The sequence below is a fragment of the Calliopsis andreniformis genome, chromosome 12 (assembly GCF_051401765.1).
Source record: "Calliopsis andreniformis isolate RMS-2024a chromosome 12, iyCalAndr_principal, whole genome shotgun sequence".
Taxonomy (NCBI): Eukaryota; Metazoa; Arthropoda; class Insecta; order Hymenoptera; family Andrenidae; genus Calliopsis; species Calliopsis andreniformis.
In genome coordinates this window covers 4,581,232-4,601,076 of record NC_135073.1, presented here as the reverse complement: position 1 = coordinate 4,601,076, position 19,845 = coordinate 4,581,232, and the positions used below count along the sequence as shown (strand labels likewise).

General features: G+C 31.4%; 2 protein-coding genes across 8 annotated transcripts in view; one reads left to right on the top strand and one right to left on the bottom strand.

Moving 5' to 3' along the window:
- LOC143186354 (CUGBP Elav-like family member 1) overlaps positions 1 to 19,845 on the bottom strand; it is a 537,153-nt gene that overhangs the window by 147,755 nt on the left and 369,553 nt on the right. The window lies entirely within an intron of this gene.
- On the top strand, positions 265 to 5,296 carry LOC143185777 (very long chain fatty acid elongase 7-like). Its single transcript, XM_076389024.1, has 4 exons — positions 265 to 295; positions 2,829 to 3,100; positions 4,239 to 4,541; positions 4,850 to 5,296. The coding sequence occupies exons 2-4, from the start codon at positions 2,930 to 2,932 to the stop codon at positions 5,015 to 5,017; spliced, it is 642 nt and encodes a 213-aa protein (XP_076245139.1). The 5' UTR covers positions 265 to 295; positions 2,829 to 2,929; the 3' UTR covers positions 5,018 to 5,296.

The following is a 19,845-nucleotide window of genomic DNA, read 5'->3' as shown; positions in this document are numbered from 1 at the left end:
ACAAGCAACATACAGGCTATTTAGCAACAGGTGTCAAAAATTCAAGTGTCAACTATATAGGAAATTTCAAAGTAAAGCATACATAAAGAATGACGAAATTGTATTTGCGACTTCGTTTCCTAGATAACAATTGGTGAAAATATGCTTAAAGTGCTTGTAAACTGCGTTAAATGCAAATACTTATTCTAATGCTTGCGCGTGTTAACGAGGATAGACTTACATTAGCGATGACCGTGGCATAGTCATCGTGGAAGATATACTTTGTAATTGAATTGGTTGCATACAACGTTATGAGGTCAGTGGATTATTCTACTGTGCGTTATTACTAAGCTAATGGAAACGATATAGAGACAAGAGGGTTATTTCGCGAGCTGTATGAGCGCCTTACTGTGTTGGTCTCTTAATGAATTACTGACAAATTCTTAATTTCCTATATATGTAAACATATTTGAATATCAAAATAAGAGAATACGCTGACATGTCCGATCTCAGGAAAGGTGGGCCATAGGGAGAAAAATATACTAAGATCACTTGAAACTGTGTTCTTTTTGTTGGACTTCGTATGTCTGCTGCACTGGAGGTAGACATACTGCCGCCATTGAGTTTGATTCGATTAATGGACATAGACAGTAGTATAAGTCCTAACGTCAGAGGTATTTTAAGACGTTTTTGAAATAAGTAATATTTCGAAATTTTTGACCCGTTGTTAGACACTCTATAATATAATAGAGTTATACAGGATGAAAATTCTAGAGATAAGAAAAATACCTGACATTGCGTTGTTTCAGAACAGGAGTGCTCTAAGAAGCAATTTAGAAGCTAAAGTATTCTTTTTGCTCCTACAGCTGAGTGAAGTGCCTATCACGGAAACAATTGAGACAGTGTATGTTCCTAAGCCCTTTGCTACTTCTTAGAGATCCTGAGTTTCACTGATATTTACACGCACGATCCAACTGCGACCATATGTTTTATAACTATACGTCTTTCTTTGTTTTTGCAACTGAAAATAACAATGATAAACGTACAATCGCCCTTCAGAAAACTGCTCATGTGACTCCATCATTAAGATTGATTACAAATGTTATCTATCGATTGTCTCCTTATTCATTAGATAGAAAAAGATTACTTAGTCCATAATCGGCCTTTCGACCGATGAAATTGTCACTCATCGATTGTCAGTAGGTGTGTACGTGGGCTTAGAAATAGTATGTATGCACGTAGAGTCGATTAATATATTTTCATTTCACAAACGTCAATCGAAGCGTTGATTTACACTTGATATACATAATGCATCATCATTCTATTCAAGGTATATATAGCAGAACGATTTTTCTCACTACTTTTATTGTTCTTCGAAGCAAAACGTTGGTTCTATGTTGTTTCGCTCGTTAATAAATTTTACTTCCATTTTTTGACCGTGTTGAAACGCAGAAAAATTTAGACATTTTTCCAAAACCAAACGAAGACAATCATGGGATTTTTGGAGTTGTATCACTACTACAATACAGAATTGGCGGGTATGTAATCGGATGAACAGTCTATTTTATTCATAAGACAGATTCGATAAGTATTGTAATCCAAGTTCAATGAAATTTAGATAACCGTGCATATAATTAAACTAAAAGCTTTAGGACTGTTTCACACGTGTTCAACATCAGCTATCCGATGTCGAGGATGCATTAGGTTTCATCCGTTTTTTGACTTATACCTGATCCAGTTAAATAAATGAACAGTGTGTCTTATGTATAGCTAATGAGTTGGCAATTGGGACAGTATTTAAATTTACCTTTGTAGCCGCTGCAGGCATCGATTAGTAGATATTAACCGAGTTGGCTAAATAACGAAAGTTCACGTGACCCGACTTTCTAATTGTGATATAGTAGGCTGAGTTGTTTTGTTATGACCAGTTGGATAATCATCTCCTCCGCCTGCCACCTCATCAGCTGTATACAGTATACAGGATGAACCACACAACTATGTCATCTGAATTTTCTTGTAATCTTTCTGTTGTATGAAAAGATATTTCAAACGAAATTTGTTTGGTGTCAAGAGGATCATACACTCAACACCAATTTTCGTTTAAATATTTTTTCATATAACAAACTTTTTAAAAGAAAATTCAGGTAACGCAGTTGCATGATTCACCCTGTATAATAATCGTTGCACATTGAGTTTTTCTCTTCCTCCACGTCGTCTTTCGTCTTTCGATAACTTATACATACACACGTACAAAATACGTACACGTATTGTATCTCTACAATACAAACTAATCTCACTACTGCCGTTATAGCTCACGGGTAGAGATCGTGTGAACACTTGCACTAAAATTCATATACTTCGATGCACTCGAAGCCCAGTATCCGGCGTCCAGTACTGGAGGCTTCCCGAGGTTCTATCCGGTAGCAACTCAGTGTCCGGTCGCCAACATACGCGCGAACACTCTCATGCTGTCTTAAGGCATAATTCCACTGAGGCAACACTGGACAATTTATAGAATGCCACAATATTTTTTAAATATTTGAATAGTATGTACACACTTCACTGTAATTGCACTATTATTTAGAAAACCGTGTTATGGTTCTGCTTAGGAGAATTTTTCTATTCTGAGATCCATTTCATTATTTAACCCTCAGAAATCTGACTGTTTTGAACTGTTACTCCGTGAAGCCGACACAAGTCAACAATGACCCATGTTAGGTAGGCGAGGGTTAATCGTGTAAAATACAATCTTCTCTATAACTACACCAATTATGTGCTATATTTGTACCAATAACTACGCCTTGTTTTATTATCAAAATAAAAACTAATTTATTCGAAATATTTTACAGACAAGAGAACGAACGATTGGTTCCTGATAGGTTCTCCTATACTTCCCATTCTCCTTTCGTTGGGGTACTTATATTTCGTGCTAGGCTGCGGACCTAGATACATGAAGGATAAACCGGCATATTCTTTTAAAAGATTCATCCAGTTCTACAATTTGTGTGAAATAGTGGCCAACAGTTTAATATTGTACTATATATACGATGCTGGATGGTACGAGGATTACTTTTTGTATTGCATTCCTCCCAATTACTCGATGGACCCAAAACCGCGTAAGGTACTACAAGAGAAATTTCATTAACCCTCACCTTGTTTATATGCTACCTCTAACGTAACAATGTAGGTTTATCGTGTAAAAAGATATGAGTGTTATTTTCAAACAATAAATTTAAGACACAAAAAATAGTAAAAAAGGTTCATGTCCATACGCATGAATGTTTCGAAAAGTTCGCAATTGACATCACTTAAGTGTCAAATATCATAAGTATAAAGTATCATTTTGATGAAACTTTGCAATTTTATAGAATTAAAAATATTTCACACGTTAATTCTTTAGTACATTCATAAACGTTCAGGTTTAGAGGTCAAAAGTTAGATAAGATTGAAAGACACACCTATTCCATAGTATATCAGAAACTATTTCGTAGATTAATACAGGTTGTATAAATTGCTACTTATGTACTTTCAATAATAAAGCTACAGAAACAGATTTTTGAATCGTCTAAAAAGAAATACATTAAAAATAATATCTAAGTTTCTACACATTTCTCTGATACATTGCTGTTTCATTATTGTATACATTTTTTACGTAAATTATAGATTAGAAAAAAATAGAGTCGTTACAATTATAGTTACAAATATTTGTCGTATGTATTGATTAGAGCACTTAAAGTTTTATGCTAGTAAAATTGTAGTGAAATTTTAGTAGTTGTAATATTCTGTATTCTTGGAATGTGTTATAAATCTTGTGCCTTATTGTAATAATAATGTAGAATAAATTTTCCTTAAAAATACATATTTAGAAACTTAAACACGTACATAGATATAAAATAGTTTCTGAAATATCATGAAAAATGGTTCATCTTAAACATTGAATTTTACTTTCATTCCTTAGATACGAACATTTCTTCATAAAGAAACGTGTTGAATACTTTGATTCTATTCTACAAACTTGCATGTTTCAACAGAATCACTGTCTGATAATTAATAGACTGAATACTTACAAGAAATATCGTCATACAAGATAGTGTTTTATAATATACATAATAGTATTTATAAACTAAGGAAGTGACTGTTTCTAGAATATACCTTCCAGTGTCCTAAATTTTCATTATATTGTATGCGTTGCTCTTCAATATTTATCAAAATCTATTTTTGGTGTTATGTCAGTAAAGTAATAAACAATTTTGTTGCAGATGACTAATATTATGTGGTACGTGATGCTCCTGAAACTTGTTGATTTCATTGAGACGTTTATGTTTGTGCTTCGAAAGAAGAATCGACAGATATCGTTCTTGCACTTGTATCATCACGTCTCTACCTTCCTTATAGCATGGGTATACACGAAATATTGGCCCCATGGAATGTCACTGACAATTACAAACGTTAATTGTGGTATACATGTTATAATGTATACTTATTATTTATTGGCTACCTTTGGCCCTGGAATACAGCCTTATTTACAACCGCTCAAACCAATCATTACCATCACGCAAATGGTAAGTATAGATATTGATGAATAAAATTCATTTAAACGAAATACAATATTATTTAGAGATTTTGCGAAATCCTTGAAAAAGACAGAGTGAAAACACATTTGTTTTTTGTTTTCTATCAAAAAATTGGACAGAATTTTCGAATCAATTTTACAGAAAATAATTTTTATTAAAAAAAGTATGCCTGGTTGAATCACCACATAATGTATGCTATTTTCACCCTTCACTAGAATATCTGAAGTTCAAAAATTTTAATTCAAGTTCAAAGAATTGACTTATGAATGATATTTTTCTTTTTCTTTTTTAAATAGGTACAATTCGTGGGGTTGATATTATATTCGCTACAGGGCATGTTCCCTTATTGTCACCATCAGTTAATACCAGCTTCTATTATAATAGTAAACTTAATGATAAACTTCGTTTTATTCTACAACTTCTATAAGCAGAATTATACAGTAAAGAAAAATAAGAACAAATAAATATGCAAGATGCTTTGTTACTGTACGAAACAGACTGCAAATAAACATCGCATATTATTTATAGAGTGTGGATGTTTCTGAAAATGTATAGTTTCACATTTTAAAAAGAGTATGATACTAAGAAAAGTTAGAATTGTTATTTTGTTGCGACATGAGAATAAATTAAGTAATCTCTCATAATAGAAATAGGAGATAGGAGACCATAATGTACAATTGACGTTCAAAACTTCATAAGGCAATTATTCGAAAATTAAGGCACTAGTCATTTTGTTTCGCAATCGTAGATTCATCGCATATTTAATACATATTTATGACATAAAATGTAATTGTACTATACATAAAAAGTAAGTTGGATGCAACTAATAATTATGCTAGTCGTTTTAATTGTTTTAGTAGTTCATATGTATGTATAAATATAGTTCATAGCAAACAATCATCATGTGTACTAAGGTATAATGTATCATTTTTAATGTATCATAATCACCATGTTTATTGAATATTTGCCAATGTTAATTCAGCTATTCTTTATATACGTAATAATCATTATATCATAATGATGAGCATTATTGATTCTTAATTTGTTGTTCACCATTAAAGACGTAAAATATGAATGAGACATTTCCTTCAGTATGTGCTAAGAATGTGATCGCTATTAAAATTAGCCTAGCTAACCTCTCCTTATTATATGTAGTGTACTTTTTGTTTCATACAATAATAAACGTTACGATATTCTTTGTCGTCCAATTTATTTTTCTATACCACTTCTACATAATATAAGGAAAAATGTAGTGTCTCGATAGGAAGTCATAGTGTTCCTGTACTATTTACGTTTGCAGGATTTGATGGCATAAAACTAATAAGTCGAGGATGTAAACACGATTCGATTTGCGTTAAGAGAATGTAGAGTCCTTCGAATGTCAACCGTTGATCGTCGTAGATTCGTTTTAAAATGATTTATTACTGATTTGTTAAGATTCAGTTTAAAATGATATATTATCGATTTATCCCAAAGACCTCTTAAATGTACTATCAGCGAAGGAATTAAACGTCATTCTATTCGATCTTTGCTAAATAAATTTGTAACTCGTGAATTACATTTCTTGGTATTTAATAATACACCTATGTGGGTACATTTCGTAATTCGTTTCCTACCTTAATAAAATTCATATGATTATTAAAAATGATGAAACCACGTCGACACTTGCGAGCTATGAAACCGTTTAAGAACTTGTCGGTGCACAAATAAGTTGCCAATTCGAAATGTATCACCTTCGTACCGAAATATAAGCGCACAGACTTCTTATTCATTTTTTGTGTTCTAGAACTTCCATTATGTCTGTATGACAATGACCAATTTTGCTCTCGCATTGACATTGTCACGTCCGCTTATTACATGCAGATTGTAAACAGTAAGTCAATGATTACATGAAACAGAAGTTACATATTTCTTTTTATAGTTATAAAGCTGTGTACAAATAGTTATCGAAGAATTCTGGCAAGGGAAGCTTCCCAGATGTGTATTAGTTTAAAGTGTGTATTAGTTTTAAAAAAATAGCGATGAGAAGCTATGGTATACCATCCCCTAATAATTGAAATGAATGCTGTTCGCACGGAAACTTTGATATTCGTCAAAACAATAGCGTCAAAATCCGCCATAAGCGACTCTGAAATTATGTAAAACTGACAGTTTTTCGTAAATTTAGTTCACATTCTGGGATTTTCTAGGTACTTAAAGGTACTTTTTTTACTCTGGTAATATCACTGGAACACATAAAAAAACTCGTGTTCCAATTCCGCTAGTGGATATAAAACATCTTATATCTATCCCTGTCGAAGTTCGAATTGCATTTGGGTATGGTACAGTTATAAACTTGCATGAATATGTGTATGTTTAAAAATACATGTATATTTTTACTTATTATACATTTTCAATATACACTCTTATTATGTAGGTATATATATATAATATTATATACTTTATGTGCACACTAATTTATTTCTAAATCTAGAAATAAATTTAGAAATTATTTCTAAATCTAGAAATAAATTTAAAAATAAATTTATTTATTTATTAATTTAATTAATTTATTAATTTAATAATAAATTTATTTTATTTCTAAATTTACAATTTTATTTCTAAATTTATTTCTAAATCTTTTCGTCGAATCTAGAAAAGGAAAATTAACAGAATATTTTTTATTTTCCAAATTTTAATTTGTAACGTAATTCTTTGATCTGCGTAATATCTAATTATAAAATTTTACATTTTAATTGTACATTATGGTCAGTGCAAGTGCAACGATCGGTCGATGAATGCAAAGCAGGCTTTCATTACACTGAGCGTAGCTGCATTAAATCACAGTTATCTCATTATAATTAACTTTTTTACAGTCACAATTATCATCTGTGAATTTAATATGTGAAGCTGATTTTGGGAACATCCACGAAAAAATGTCATTTATGTTCAGTTTTGGAGCCGTTCATGCCGGACTTGACGCTATTTTTCTAACGAATATCAAATTTTCCGAGTGAACGACATTCATGTTAGTTATTAGGGGTTGGAGAGTACTATAGCTTCTACTCGTTTTTTTTTTAACTAATTGTCCATCTGGACAGCATCCCTTCTTAGATTTTAAGTAACTCCATCGCCAATCCCAAAGTTCAGATTTTCTACTATGTGTATCATACCTGTATTTAAACAAATCATTTGTATTACTTAATTGTTGTATTACATAATTTATCTTAATCCCGAATAATAATAAAAAATGTATTAGCGAATTTTAACCTTTAAATTCCTGCAAATATTCACAAAAGTTGCTTGTATGTAGTTGTATTTTCCACAGTAGTTAGTTATGATTGAATTAAAAAAATTCATTTAGCAAAGCTTCAGATGTTTTTCATTAAAATTACGCGACGTCAACCACGGCTGCTAAATAAATAAATATGTTAACTACATACTTTAGTACGTAAATACCTACGTATTTACGTAACTACGTAAATCTTACTGTATTATATTGGTATTACTTATTTGTTCTTGAGTTAGTGACGAGCAATATAGAAGGGAGAAGAATTTAAGTGGTAATTTTACATGTCCAAATAAAACGAAAATCTAGAATGACGAAATAGCGTGTCTGCTTTCGTTTGTTAATTATATGTATTTAGAGAATGTAGAGGCTATCATTGCCACTTATACAAAAAAGCACTCGTACAAAGTGGCTATGATAAAATCACTGGTTTTCCAGGCATGACCCCTATTACAATCTTTGCGCTGATAATAGTTACATTCGGTTTGCCGAATATCAGACGGATTTTTTAATTTTTAAGTAGGTAGCAATTTCGTTATCATTGATTGATGGAAATCAAATTTATGGTAAAAGGTGTTCTTTGTTTACAGAAAAATTAAACATATTATTGAGAAATATTTTTGCATAAATTTATAAAATATTGAAGTTGAACTTTAAGAGGTGGTAATAAGGATAACTTGAAAAGCTTGAAGTTTTCATTAATCACCTTTTTTATTCTTTTGTTTAGCCTAGTTATGCAACATCTTGTATATAAAGTTTCATTTTTTTTTTAATTTTTAGATTTTCCAATTTTCTTTGTTAGATATATGTTTATTTGATACTGCATACAGTCTTCGCCTTTACTTTGAACACAACAATAGCAAGTATATAAGAATTCGCGTTCTACTTTGGTTCTTCTTTTATTAGAATTCTAAGTACAGGAGCTAGTGTATGTTACCTTAATTAAGTTGGATTCGTTTCATCGATTAGCACACTATGTATTACTACTACAACACAGAAGTAGCTGATGAGTGATGAAAATTACGTTTGCTCTAGAGATAGATAGTAATGATACAAATTATTTTCTTTATCAATCAATATCTATATTGCATTGAAATTCTGTACGTAAATAATGGATTGTAAACTATGAACTTCATATTACATAATACACTTATTGTCAGTCAAAATAATCGCCTGCCATTATTGTAGAAACACTACTGATTTCACTTGATTTTTATCGATAGTAAGATTATGTGTACATAAAAGTTTTAGAACTCGTAAACTGTTGCCATATGATCATATTAACTAGATCAGTGATATGCCCATGCTAAAATTGAATGACAGTATTAGATTAATCAGACTTGCAATTACAGTTAATAGAGCAGATATAACGACTATGATTCAATTCTACGGCACTTGACCTAGAAAGTCGCTATGATAATTACTACTAATAGCCTGGCCTCTGCCACCACCTTCAGACTCACAATAGGGTCAGGTGGTTTGTCAAGTTTCTGGTGGATTTTATCAATCTTTAAACGTGTACAGTTAACAAAGGATACTTTGGATACTTCCAATACTTTTGACTACACTGCTACATTACTAGTACGAGTTCTAAAAGGAACCTTGGACAATAATACGTGATGTAAAACATTGCGATATGGGTAGCAATTCGACACGAATTTCATTTGCATCTATCACGCAGCAAGCTCTGTACGTATCTAAAAGCTTTTCTTATATGTACGTTCTTGCATGTTATCTTTGGTTGTTGGTATCTCGGTATTTCCTCCGCTTTCGTGTAATGCATGTTTGAAAATTGAATTCTACAGTCACACATTAATCGATAACATATCTCAAATTAGCATTCCTGCATGCAGATAAGCGTACAATGTGACTGAATATTTGTCTATATCCTGTAAATCCTATTAGCGATTACCAGAGTAACAGATACCCACAACCAGAGAAGATACGAATATTTTTGAATAATCTTTAAACTGTTTCCCATTGCAGTTGACCTTGAGTGACCTCGAATGTCCTTCAATTATAGTTATTGTATTTGTCTTGAAACACTCTATCCCAAGGTAAATGAAAAGATGCATCAAACAACCATTCGATACATTTTTTCGTTTCATCAAAAGGAAATAAGTTATTCAGATGGTCTTGTTTAGGTGCCCCATCTATATGTATAGGGACTCCAATTCCCTATTTGGAAAACATTTATGTAAGCATCTCTTTTATTTGTAATGACGTGAGCAGTGCTTAAAGCGCAACTTCAGTGATTTCGAAGGAGTACTATAGGATGGAAGTTTTCATTTTTTTTTAATGAATCTCTTTTACAAGTACTGATATGCTCCAGCAGGAAAGTATATACATATGTATGTGTTTAAGAGATGACCTTCAACACGGAGGAAGTGATTCGATTCCAGGAAAACTTTATACAGCACACATCGTCTAGCTTTAATATCTTGCGAAAGGATTATTTTAGTAATTTCATTAGTAATTTCATAGTTATCTTTTAGGTACACTCGAATGCATAAAAAGGTTTGCTACAAAATACAATAGAATGAAATATATGCTTTTCTCGCAAAAAGATCTTATCAGAACTTTATTCTGGATATCTCTTCAATTTGTAACTCCCTACATTTCCTATAAATGCATAAATATCAGTACTCTAATTATTACCTACCTAACATACTTACTACTTTAGAAATTTATGCTTTGAATGTTTACAATATTTCCTTTTTTGTGAACAGTTTTTATGAAGGTGCAGTTTTTATATTTTAATACTGTAGATAGTGCTGATTCTCTTATTTAGCCTTGAAGAAATTCAAAAGAAATTATTGTTAAAAAAATTTTTGTTCTATGATGCTCCTCCTTTGAAACTGTTTATATTGTGCTATAAATATTTTTCATATCGCTAAAAACAAAGGAGATGCGAAACCTCAAAATATCTGTTGTCAAAGTTCAGAGTCTGAAAATTTAAATACCATTATTAAGGGCAATTTTTATCCACTGTTAGAGACACAAAAATTTTTACTTTACAGTACACATACTAAGACATTTCTGTAGTCTAGTTTTACTGATGGACAAAAAAAGTAAGTATAATGGCATCAGGACTACTTTTTCTACTGTGCTAACATCAAGGATCAGTGAAGTAGCCTGTACATCCTGGTGAGAAAAATATATCGAAATAGGATAAAATGTATCAAAGATTATTGATCCAAAACATTCATTTAATCATGAAAGTTTGTTTATATTTTGGAAAGTTCTTAACACGTTCACTGCTCATCAAATTTGTATTACTTCTTAGTTTATACACATGGTGTATATCGGGTAATTCTAATGTCTACAGCTCGTCAACGTTGACGTTTCATATCTAGAAATTAGCTGGTTGTAAAATATGAAAATAAGCAGTATTTAAAAAGTTAGAGTTTAATTAGAGAAATTAAACGTGACTTTCACTGGACTTTTTAAGGTCAACGCAAGGTCAACTATTTATCATCACGATATGTTCCTATTGATACCATACAATATTTGTTTGAAACACTTTTTCTTATCATGCATAGTTTTCGAGATAATTTGGCACACTGTACATCGCCTAAGTTCATTTCCAAAACCTTGAACTTGCTTCATAACAATAAAATAAAATAAAACTTTTTTTCTTTGTTGCTGTTCTTTAATGTAACTGTGAAATTATAGAATTATTCATCTAATAGCTTAGCACGTAAGTGTGTTTTAAGGCATTTTAAGGCATCATACAGGGTGGAAATTATAAAGCGTTAAAGACGAATATCTCTAAAAAATATTGATTGCACGCAAAAATGTTTCAGACGAAAGTTGAGGTGAAAAAAGGTGAGGTGACAAAGATGAGGTGAAGGTGATGACCAATTTTTTAAATGGAACCATACTTTTATTTTTTGCTAGTATTGTAGCTTATTTTAAGACAAATTTGAAAACTGTCTACAGAAGGTCATTGAAGGTCAAACTTACAAGGAAATGCCGAAAAGGTGATTGAAATAGATGTATATGGTTTATAGAAAAAATCTGTAGAGAACAATCATAAACATTCCCACTACTAAGTATATAGTTACACATTTATGTAGTCGTATAGTTAGAATCAACTATTTTGGATACAGGAAAAAAAAAGTTACACCTCATGGTAAAATAATTTCACGACAAAAGGATTACGTTTTTCATCTAATATTCGGAGTTTGGGAATCTATACATTTATGTATATTATAGATTATAGATACATCTAAACCGCTTTTCAAGTTTTGATAATCTAATATTGATCATGCAAACGCATTATTTGATCGTTACTAAAATATACATAGAAGTTCATATAGTATACTACAGAACTCGAGTCTAGCCGATAATATCGTATTAGTCATAGCAATAAAGATTATAATTATATATACGTACATACAGTCGTGCCTTTTGTACAGCTATATCGATTTTGACACCCACTTACCTGTAAAAACGAAAACACATTAATTAGAAACTGTATTAAACAATTTATATTATTTTAATTGTACTAGTAGCATTAAGATTGATTAAATTATATAATTCTAAATTAGATTTTAAAATCGAATCAATGTTACCCGAATTTAAATTATGGCGCTCAACTCTTCGTATGCTCATAAAAATATGAGTGTGATAAGAAAAATGTCTATTTTATTATTCACATTGTTTGTATTTATTATGAATAATATGAAAATATGTTTCACATTACTTCCTTAATTTTTAATAACCATTTGATTCATTTATGTATTTATGTATGTATGGCTTGATGGTTTGTTGGACTAAACACTAAAGGGAATAATCGTTTGAAGTAAGATTAAATTAAGATAGTATATTTTGCATATAAATGTTATTTAATTCTATTGAAATCTCTATATACAATATCTATAATAGTAAAAACAAAATACTTTGTCACTTTAAAATAAACTGAAATATTTTTGTAAAATGAGTAGATTGATAACTCATTGTAATTGAATGCTCTACAAAGAATATTTTCTCCAGGAAATGCACGATATGTACGAGACGTCATTTAGAGCTATAAGGTTGGCATTTCTGGGATATAAATTCAATTTGCGATTTATCGATTCTTAGTAACAGTAATTAAAGTATATAGCATATAATGATACATTTTACGCTGCTTGGTGCGACAGACATGAATTTACTATTTTTGCATGCGATTATTATTTAGATAGTACATAATGGTGCGTGACTCGTCAATTTCTGTAACAATAGTTTTGACAAGTACAGACTTCCATAACCGTTCGCCGCGCCGTGGGAACACACCCATAAAAATGTAATATGATGCAGCATAATTTGAAATACAAGACCATATTATCTAGAGATTCAACTTCCAGTATCACTAACAATGCACATGTCGAACAAACAAGCTATTGCTGTCACGGAGTGACACACATTCTGAAATTATATGTATAGTTTTTCGACTATTTCTCTACATATTGTCAGTAGCCCAGTACTGCTCATTGTATTATATAAATACTAATTGTTATTTGAAAACGCGACAACCTTTTCAACTGTTAAGACAATAATGGCTTATTATTCTATGAAAAATTGTAAAAAAATTGTTTAGGAAAGTTTTATTGTTGCGTTGTAAAAATATTGATTATTTTTTAATGTTTGCCACAAAACCAAAGAAAGCCAACTGGTAATTAAAAGAAACTCGAACCTGTAATAACTAATTTCAGCTGTAAAACAAGTTTCCTCGAACCCAACGAAAGGTGGTTTTTAAAAATCGTGATAAACCTCTGTTGTCTAATTGGACAGTCAACTTGATAAATTACAATAATTATAAGAATATAGGAGAATACAGACCACTTAGGGAAAGTTGAATAAAAACAAATCTATGCTATCAAATTTATTGAAATTATTTTTATAGATAACTTAATGTACCCATCCTATTATGACAACAAATTATGAAGTGCATAGAGCTAATTATATAAAAAAGTATTGAAAAAACGAAAAGTGAGCTTTGATTCGTATTCCTCCTTTGGAATAATGATAGGTAGTTTGTTTTTCTCCTATGACTATTTTATAAATACTGTTACAACTAACATGAACCTTACCACAACACGTGTCAACAGTAGAAATCTTAGCTTCAGATGCTTTTTAAACTTATTCTGAATAACTTATAATTCCCTAATGAAACTTCGAATTCAATTTCGTCATTTTTCATTTTCCTCTCATTTTGGCACATAGAATCACTATTTGCAATTTGTAACACTTATGTAGAACCTCGTGTATAACACTGTCACATTAACATAAGGCAAGTACTAACACAAAAAAGCAGTCATAAATACCAACACGACGGATAACGATCATCGTTTGATTGTTTTGTAATTAAACTCCTAGTAACAACCTGAGTACACGAAATATTTCTCGCGGCGCGTCCTCCAGTTTCCACGGTCGAAGTACAACTGATCCTAGGAGACTACTTTCAACTTTGGATGCTATTTTCAAGTACACGCTACAGGAAAGATACAGCACACATAGTTAAGCAAAAGGGTGGGAGCTTATGGAAGGCAATACTTGCACCTCGAAGTCACTGCCCGATGTAAATAAACCCTCTATGATAAATGAACGGCGACGGCAAAAACTAAATCGAAAATGGTTTCTAATAAAAAACTAAACACTATTATCCACTTATTGTTACAGATATGATTCATTCTCGTATTTTTCTCAATTAGTTATTACCTTCAGTAAAACATTATTAATTCCTAGGTTTTCACTATTATTTATTCATTTAGTTCTCAACAGCTATTTATTTGCTTTCTAGTCAGAATTAATTTTGAATATATAGGATTACTGCAATCCCATTATAAAAAATAAGTCATAGCAGTATACAGAAAATTCACAATTTTTACTTTTATTAATTTACTAAATTTTAAAATGTGAGTAATCTCAAATGTTGTCTAGTATACGAATTAAAGAGTAAAATACTTATATTTGAATAAGTAACTTTCTAAAGCATTTTTTAAATATTTCAGTATTTATATGGATAAATATAAATGTGTCAATTATATGTAGTTAATAGTAATGGCCATAATTTAAACATTGACACGGATCAAGATATTATCATTTAAGTTTCAAGGATTCCAAAACGGTTACGTAAAGGTTATAAACGACAAGTACAAATGGCGATGACAGTTTACTTGCTAATTGTAGCGCACACATTATAATACATTATTTTTATTATTTGTTGGTTTCTTTTGGTTCGAGTGTACAACCATATTTGCAACTGTTAAAACTTATGATCATCATCGCGTACATGGTAAGTAAAACTGTTGATATTAAATGAATTTCGTTTAAATAAAATACATTATTTCAAGGCTTTGCAAGTCAAGTTAGTTTCTGTCAGTCAAGTTAGTTTCTGCGTAAAGGATATTTTTATTGTCTTTAAGGAATGTTTCGAAAATGAATGATAGCTATAATGCTTATTCTCTATAACAGTGATTCTCAATCTTTTTAATGTCGCGGCACACTTTTAACGATTTCAAAATTTGACAGCACACAACATTTTTTTATGGATTTAAATACCTATTCCTGTTAAAATAATTTGTACATTTTCTTTTTAAATTATATTGTTTAATATTTTAACATATTCATACACATATATAAGTACTTTTCTTTAATTTAAACTTCACTCGTAATAAAAAAAAAACATAATTTTCACTATATATATTTCTAAAATTTGGCAGCACATAAAAGTGTCGCGGCACAATGGTTGAGAATCACTGCTCTATAAGCTCACTACACGTATAGGGTGTTCGACAACAGGTGTCCGAAATTTGAGTGTTGATTCTACATGCCAAATTAAGACAATAATTAACAATAACGAAATTGTGTTTGAGGCTTTGATTGCAAGTTATAAATTGTTTTAAAAAAATGACTAAAATGCACGTGAACCGTGTCTGACTTGGTTTATTCTACTGATATTTGTGTGTCACGTCTGATACAACCAGTGGGCGGTGTAGTAGAAAAAGTTTTCAAGCTAGATATATTTTATGCACATTTTTATGTATATCTTTAACAATTAGTAATTCGACAAAAAGTTTCAAACGCATTTCCGTCATTCTTTATTTTCAACTTATTTTCACATGTTTCGTCACATTATGTTTCGTCTGTAGGTCAAATTTCGACCTCCTTTCTTCTACCCGATTTGTTGTATTTTTCGACGTTTTAAGGTCCCCTGAGTCCAAAAATGCCAAAAAACCGATAACTAAATTCTATACGTATGGACGTGTGTGTATATATGATGGCGTCTATTTTGCAATATAGTTTAGGAGTGGGTTATCAAAACTTGATGAAACTGAGTATGGTGGTACGAGGCATTGATGCTGCTGAAATTGCAAAAGATTTGGTCAGCGGCGAGAGAGGGTTTGCGGAGTCATGTACTTACGTATGTTGGTGTCTATATTGCTGAATATTTCTGGACTAGGTTATTGAAATAGTACAGAAAATTTTATTCCTCCAAGCTTTTAACACATTATGAAAAAATACTATAAACACTAAATATTCCCCACTCTCAAGAATAAAAATGCTATATGCATTCTGATATTAAGCTACTCGTCCGATTTTGACAAAGTATTGCAACTGGGTTCCCAATTTTTTATACTTGTTGTTCGGCAGTTTGTATAGAGCGAAATATGATATCTGAAATACATTTTTAAAGTAGCATATGTGTTACATACAATTGAAATTTCTTATGCCTGTGAAAGGCTGCCGTAAATTTAAAATGTAAAATTCTTTAAAAGACTTTAGCTAGAGTTTACTGCATAATTCCTTCTAACAATTCAAAAGGGCTGGTACACTTATGCATTAAAAGATATTTAAAACAGATAAATAACTCATTCTTTTTTTTTTAAAGTTATTTATCTGTTTGTTTATAAGTTGATAAGTTTTTTACTTATTCCCAATTATCTGATGCAATTTTCTTACACTATAATGTGGATAAATCATTTTTATTTTGTTAATGACATGAGAGAACGATGATTAATTCAAAGTGCGAAGCAACTGTGGTTGGTTTCTCGCAGATTTCTCAGAAGATAACAATACAAATATAATGATTGAAATTCAATATCACTTGTTTACACACATTACTTACATACACACGTATTAGTAGTTACTTACATACATAAGAAAGTTGTCTTTACAGTTTCTTGTGATCACCATTACCATATACTTAGCTAATCAGAAAATAATAGATTTTGTTTTTCTTGTTTATCAAAAAATCAATAGGATCTTGGAACTAATCTAATAGGGAAAAATTGTTGCTAGTGTAACGTCCTACGGCCTTCTTTATCTCTATCTCACTCTATCTCTCTCTACCTGTCGCCATCTCTCTCTGTCTCGTTATATTTATTTCGCTCTCTTTCTACTAATATTATTTTATTATTTATTATTACATATTCTATTAGTTTAAATACTTATTAATATTTTCGTACATTGTCATATGCCATGTATTCTGAGTTTTAATTATATTTTAATATAAGTATAACGTATTTCGTACGTTTTTCATCTAAAACATTCACGATTAGAATAAGTGCGCCATTAGTAATAAGTTACTGCCATGTACGAACTCCCACTGGAGGGTATATAAGGAGCTACGAAAACACCAGGAGACACACTTCTCTCTGGCACTGGGTTGCGAAAACACGAAGATCTGAGAGGCAGCTGAGGTACTCATCCAGTGAGATCGAGACCGCTCCTTTAGAGGTAGCGACTCTTTTCCAGAGATCGAGAGTATTCGATGCTCCTTTACAGATTCAGGTTTGCGTAACCTTTATGACAGATGCACTACGACGATTCTAAGCTAGTGCACTACGAGCGACACTTTAGAGGCATCTGATCTACTGAGCCCTGTTAGATCGAGATCGCTCCCTTAGGGATAGCGATCGTTCTAGCAAATATAACAGAGTTGATGCTCCTTTAAGGTTTATAGTTCACACTAGCTGTAAGCAGACGAAATCGCCTGACAAAAAGTGCTAGAAGCTGTTCCTGAAGAGTATTTTCTGAAGGATAGCTACTGATATAACCGAGATAACGAAAGGCTTACGGATACTTAGACAATTCAAGCAAGGGTTAATTGTTTCACAAAGACTTGAGACCGCTCCGAGGTTTTAGCCATCTATAGCCTTGGCAGCGACCGAGGCATACGAAACAAGAATTCATTGCACACACACACGCATGTACACTCACATTACGCATCGTAACGATCAACATAATCTCAGTTTTATATAATTACGTACAATATGACCTTATATTTCTTTATGATCTCATTAGTATTCAGCTAGATTAAAATAGGTATTAATATTGTAGTAATGTTAGGATTAGAATAGGTTTTTTCATTGAATAAATTTTTGTTAAGAAAGATTCAAGCCTTGGACTTCAACTCTTTAACCACACGCCATACGAACCCCCACCTTTCGTTCATTGGAAAGCCGCTCTTACTTGGACAACGTAGCATCGTTTAGGGACGTTACACTAGAGAAAGTTGCTCATGTCGAACCATCGCCCAATATATATTCTCGTAGACGTACTTAGAAAATTTTAACGTCAAACATTGCAATTTGAATTGAAGTAATTGACTCTTGCGTTTCTTTTCTGTTGCGATCTTATAGGACTAGTTTGCTGCACAGAATAAAGTATGTAGATATATTGCAGGTTATTAGTAAACTGTTAATATTTATGGAAATACAATGTTGCATAGTTTACATTTTAAAAAAAAGTATCAATAAGTGTTTAAGATAGAATTATTGTTATTCATGGTAGAAGAATAATTTAAGGGTTTTTTCATCTTTCAAAATAAGAACATATAATGTACAATTAGTGTTTAAGACTTTCTACATCAATAATTCGGAAAGTAAGGCGCGTACGTGTATGGTATGTGTCATGTTTTGTTTTGCAACCGCGAAATCATTGCAAATATAATAATACATATTTGTGATATTGTATATCAATGAATGATAAACTTCAATAACTTATCCTGTGGACTTCCTTCGAAACAGCAGACTAAATTCATAACAGTTAAAGTACTGACATTCTGTGCTAAAAAAGTTTGTTTTGAGGCCTCACTATGAAATGTTCTTATAAATATATGAAATATCTACTGCTACCTAACTATTATAAATAGTTTATTCTAAAAAATAAGAAAAGTGAAAGTTACATGATTTTTAAATTTATACGTCAAAGATATAATGAATAATTACTATGTATAAATAATTAGTATGGAATTTTTTAACAAGGAAATGATGATATCTATCGTAATTATCCGCAAGTATTATTGTAAAAAATTAAAACAGTTTCTTCTAAATTTAATTACACTTTGTTTTTGAAATACTAGAACGCGCCTTTGTAACGTCCTGTGTCGTGATACGTTTTTTTCTTTATGGAAAAACTTATGCATTAATGTTATTAGCAAATTGTTGGACGAAGACTTTGGGTGGTGGAAAAATTTGGGTATACATGTTAAGAATTAAAAATAACTGAATTTTAAAGGGATTTTATACGGCATTGTTTTAATACATTTGAATTTCATACTCGATTTCTATGATATCAGTAAAAAGTCACTTGCATCCCTTCGGTTCTAAGTGCCTCATTTTTCAATGTTATTTGTCCGGAATTTTCCGAACTTTATGTTTGAAAGTAAAATCTATGCGTTGTGACGAGAATGTAGATAAGGAACCTGCTGCAGCGTATGAGCAGGTGATTCTGCTGAATCCTCATGCCTCCGTTATTAGAATGTATAAACTTATTCCATATATACGCTTATAAGCATATCCCAAAATCTGATTTTAGTCAGTAATATCGTTTCAGCTTTAACAATAAACATTTTAGCTATACATATGTATAGTATTACCAGATGCCGGAACAAAATGTCTTCTCATGACGTCATAGAGTAGAAGAGTGGGGGTACTTCTACTGCTTCTAACGTCATGGGAAGACATTTTGTTCCGGCATCTGGTAATATTTCGTATGTACTACAAGAATGCATTTTACATAGGAAACCCCTCT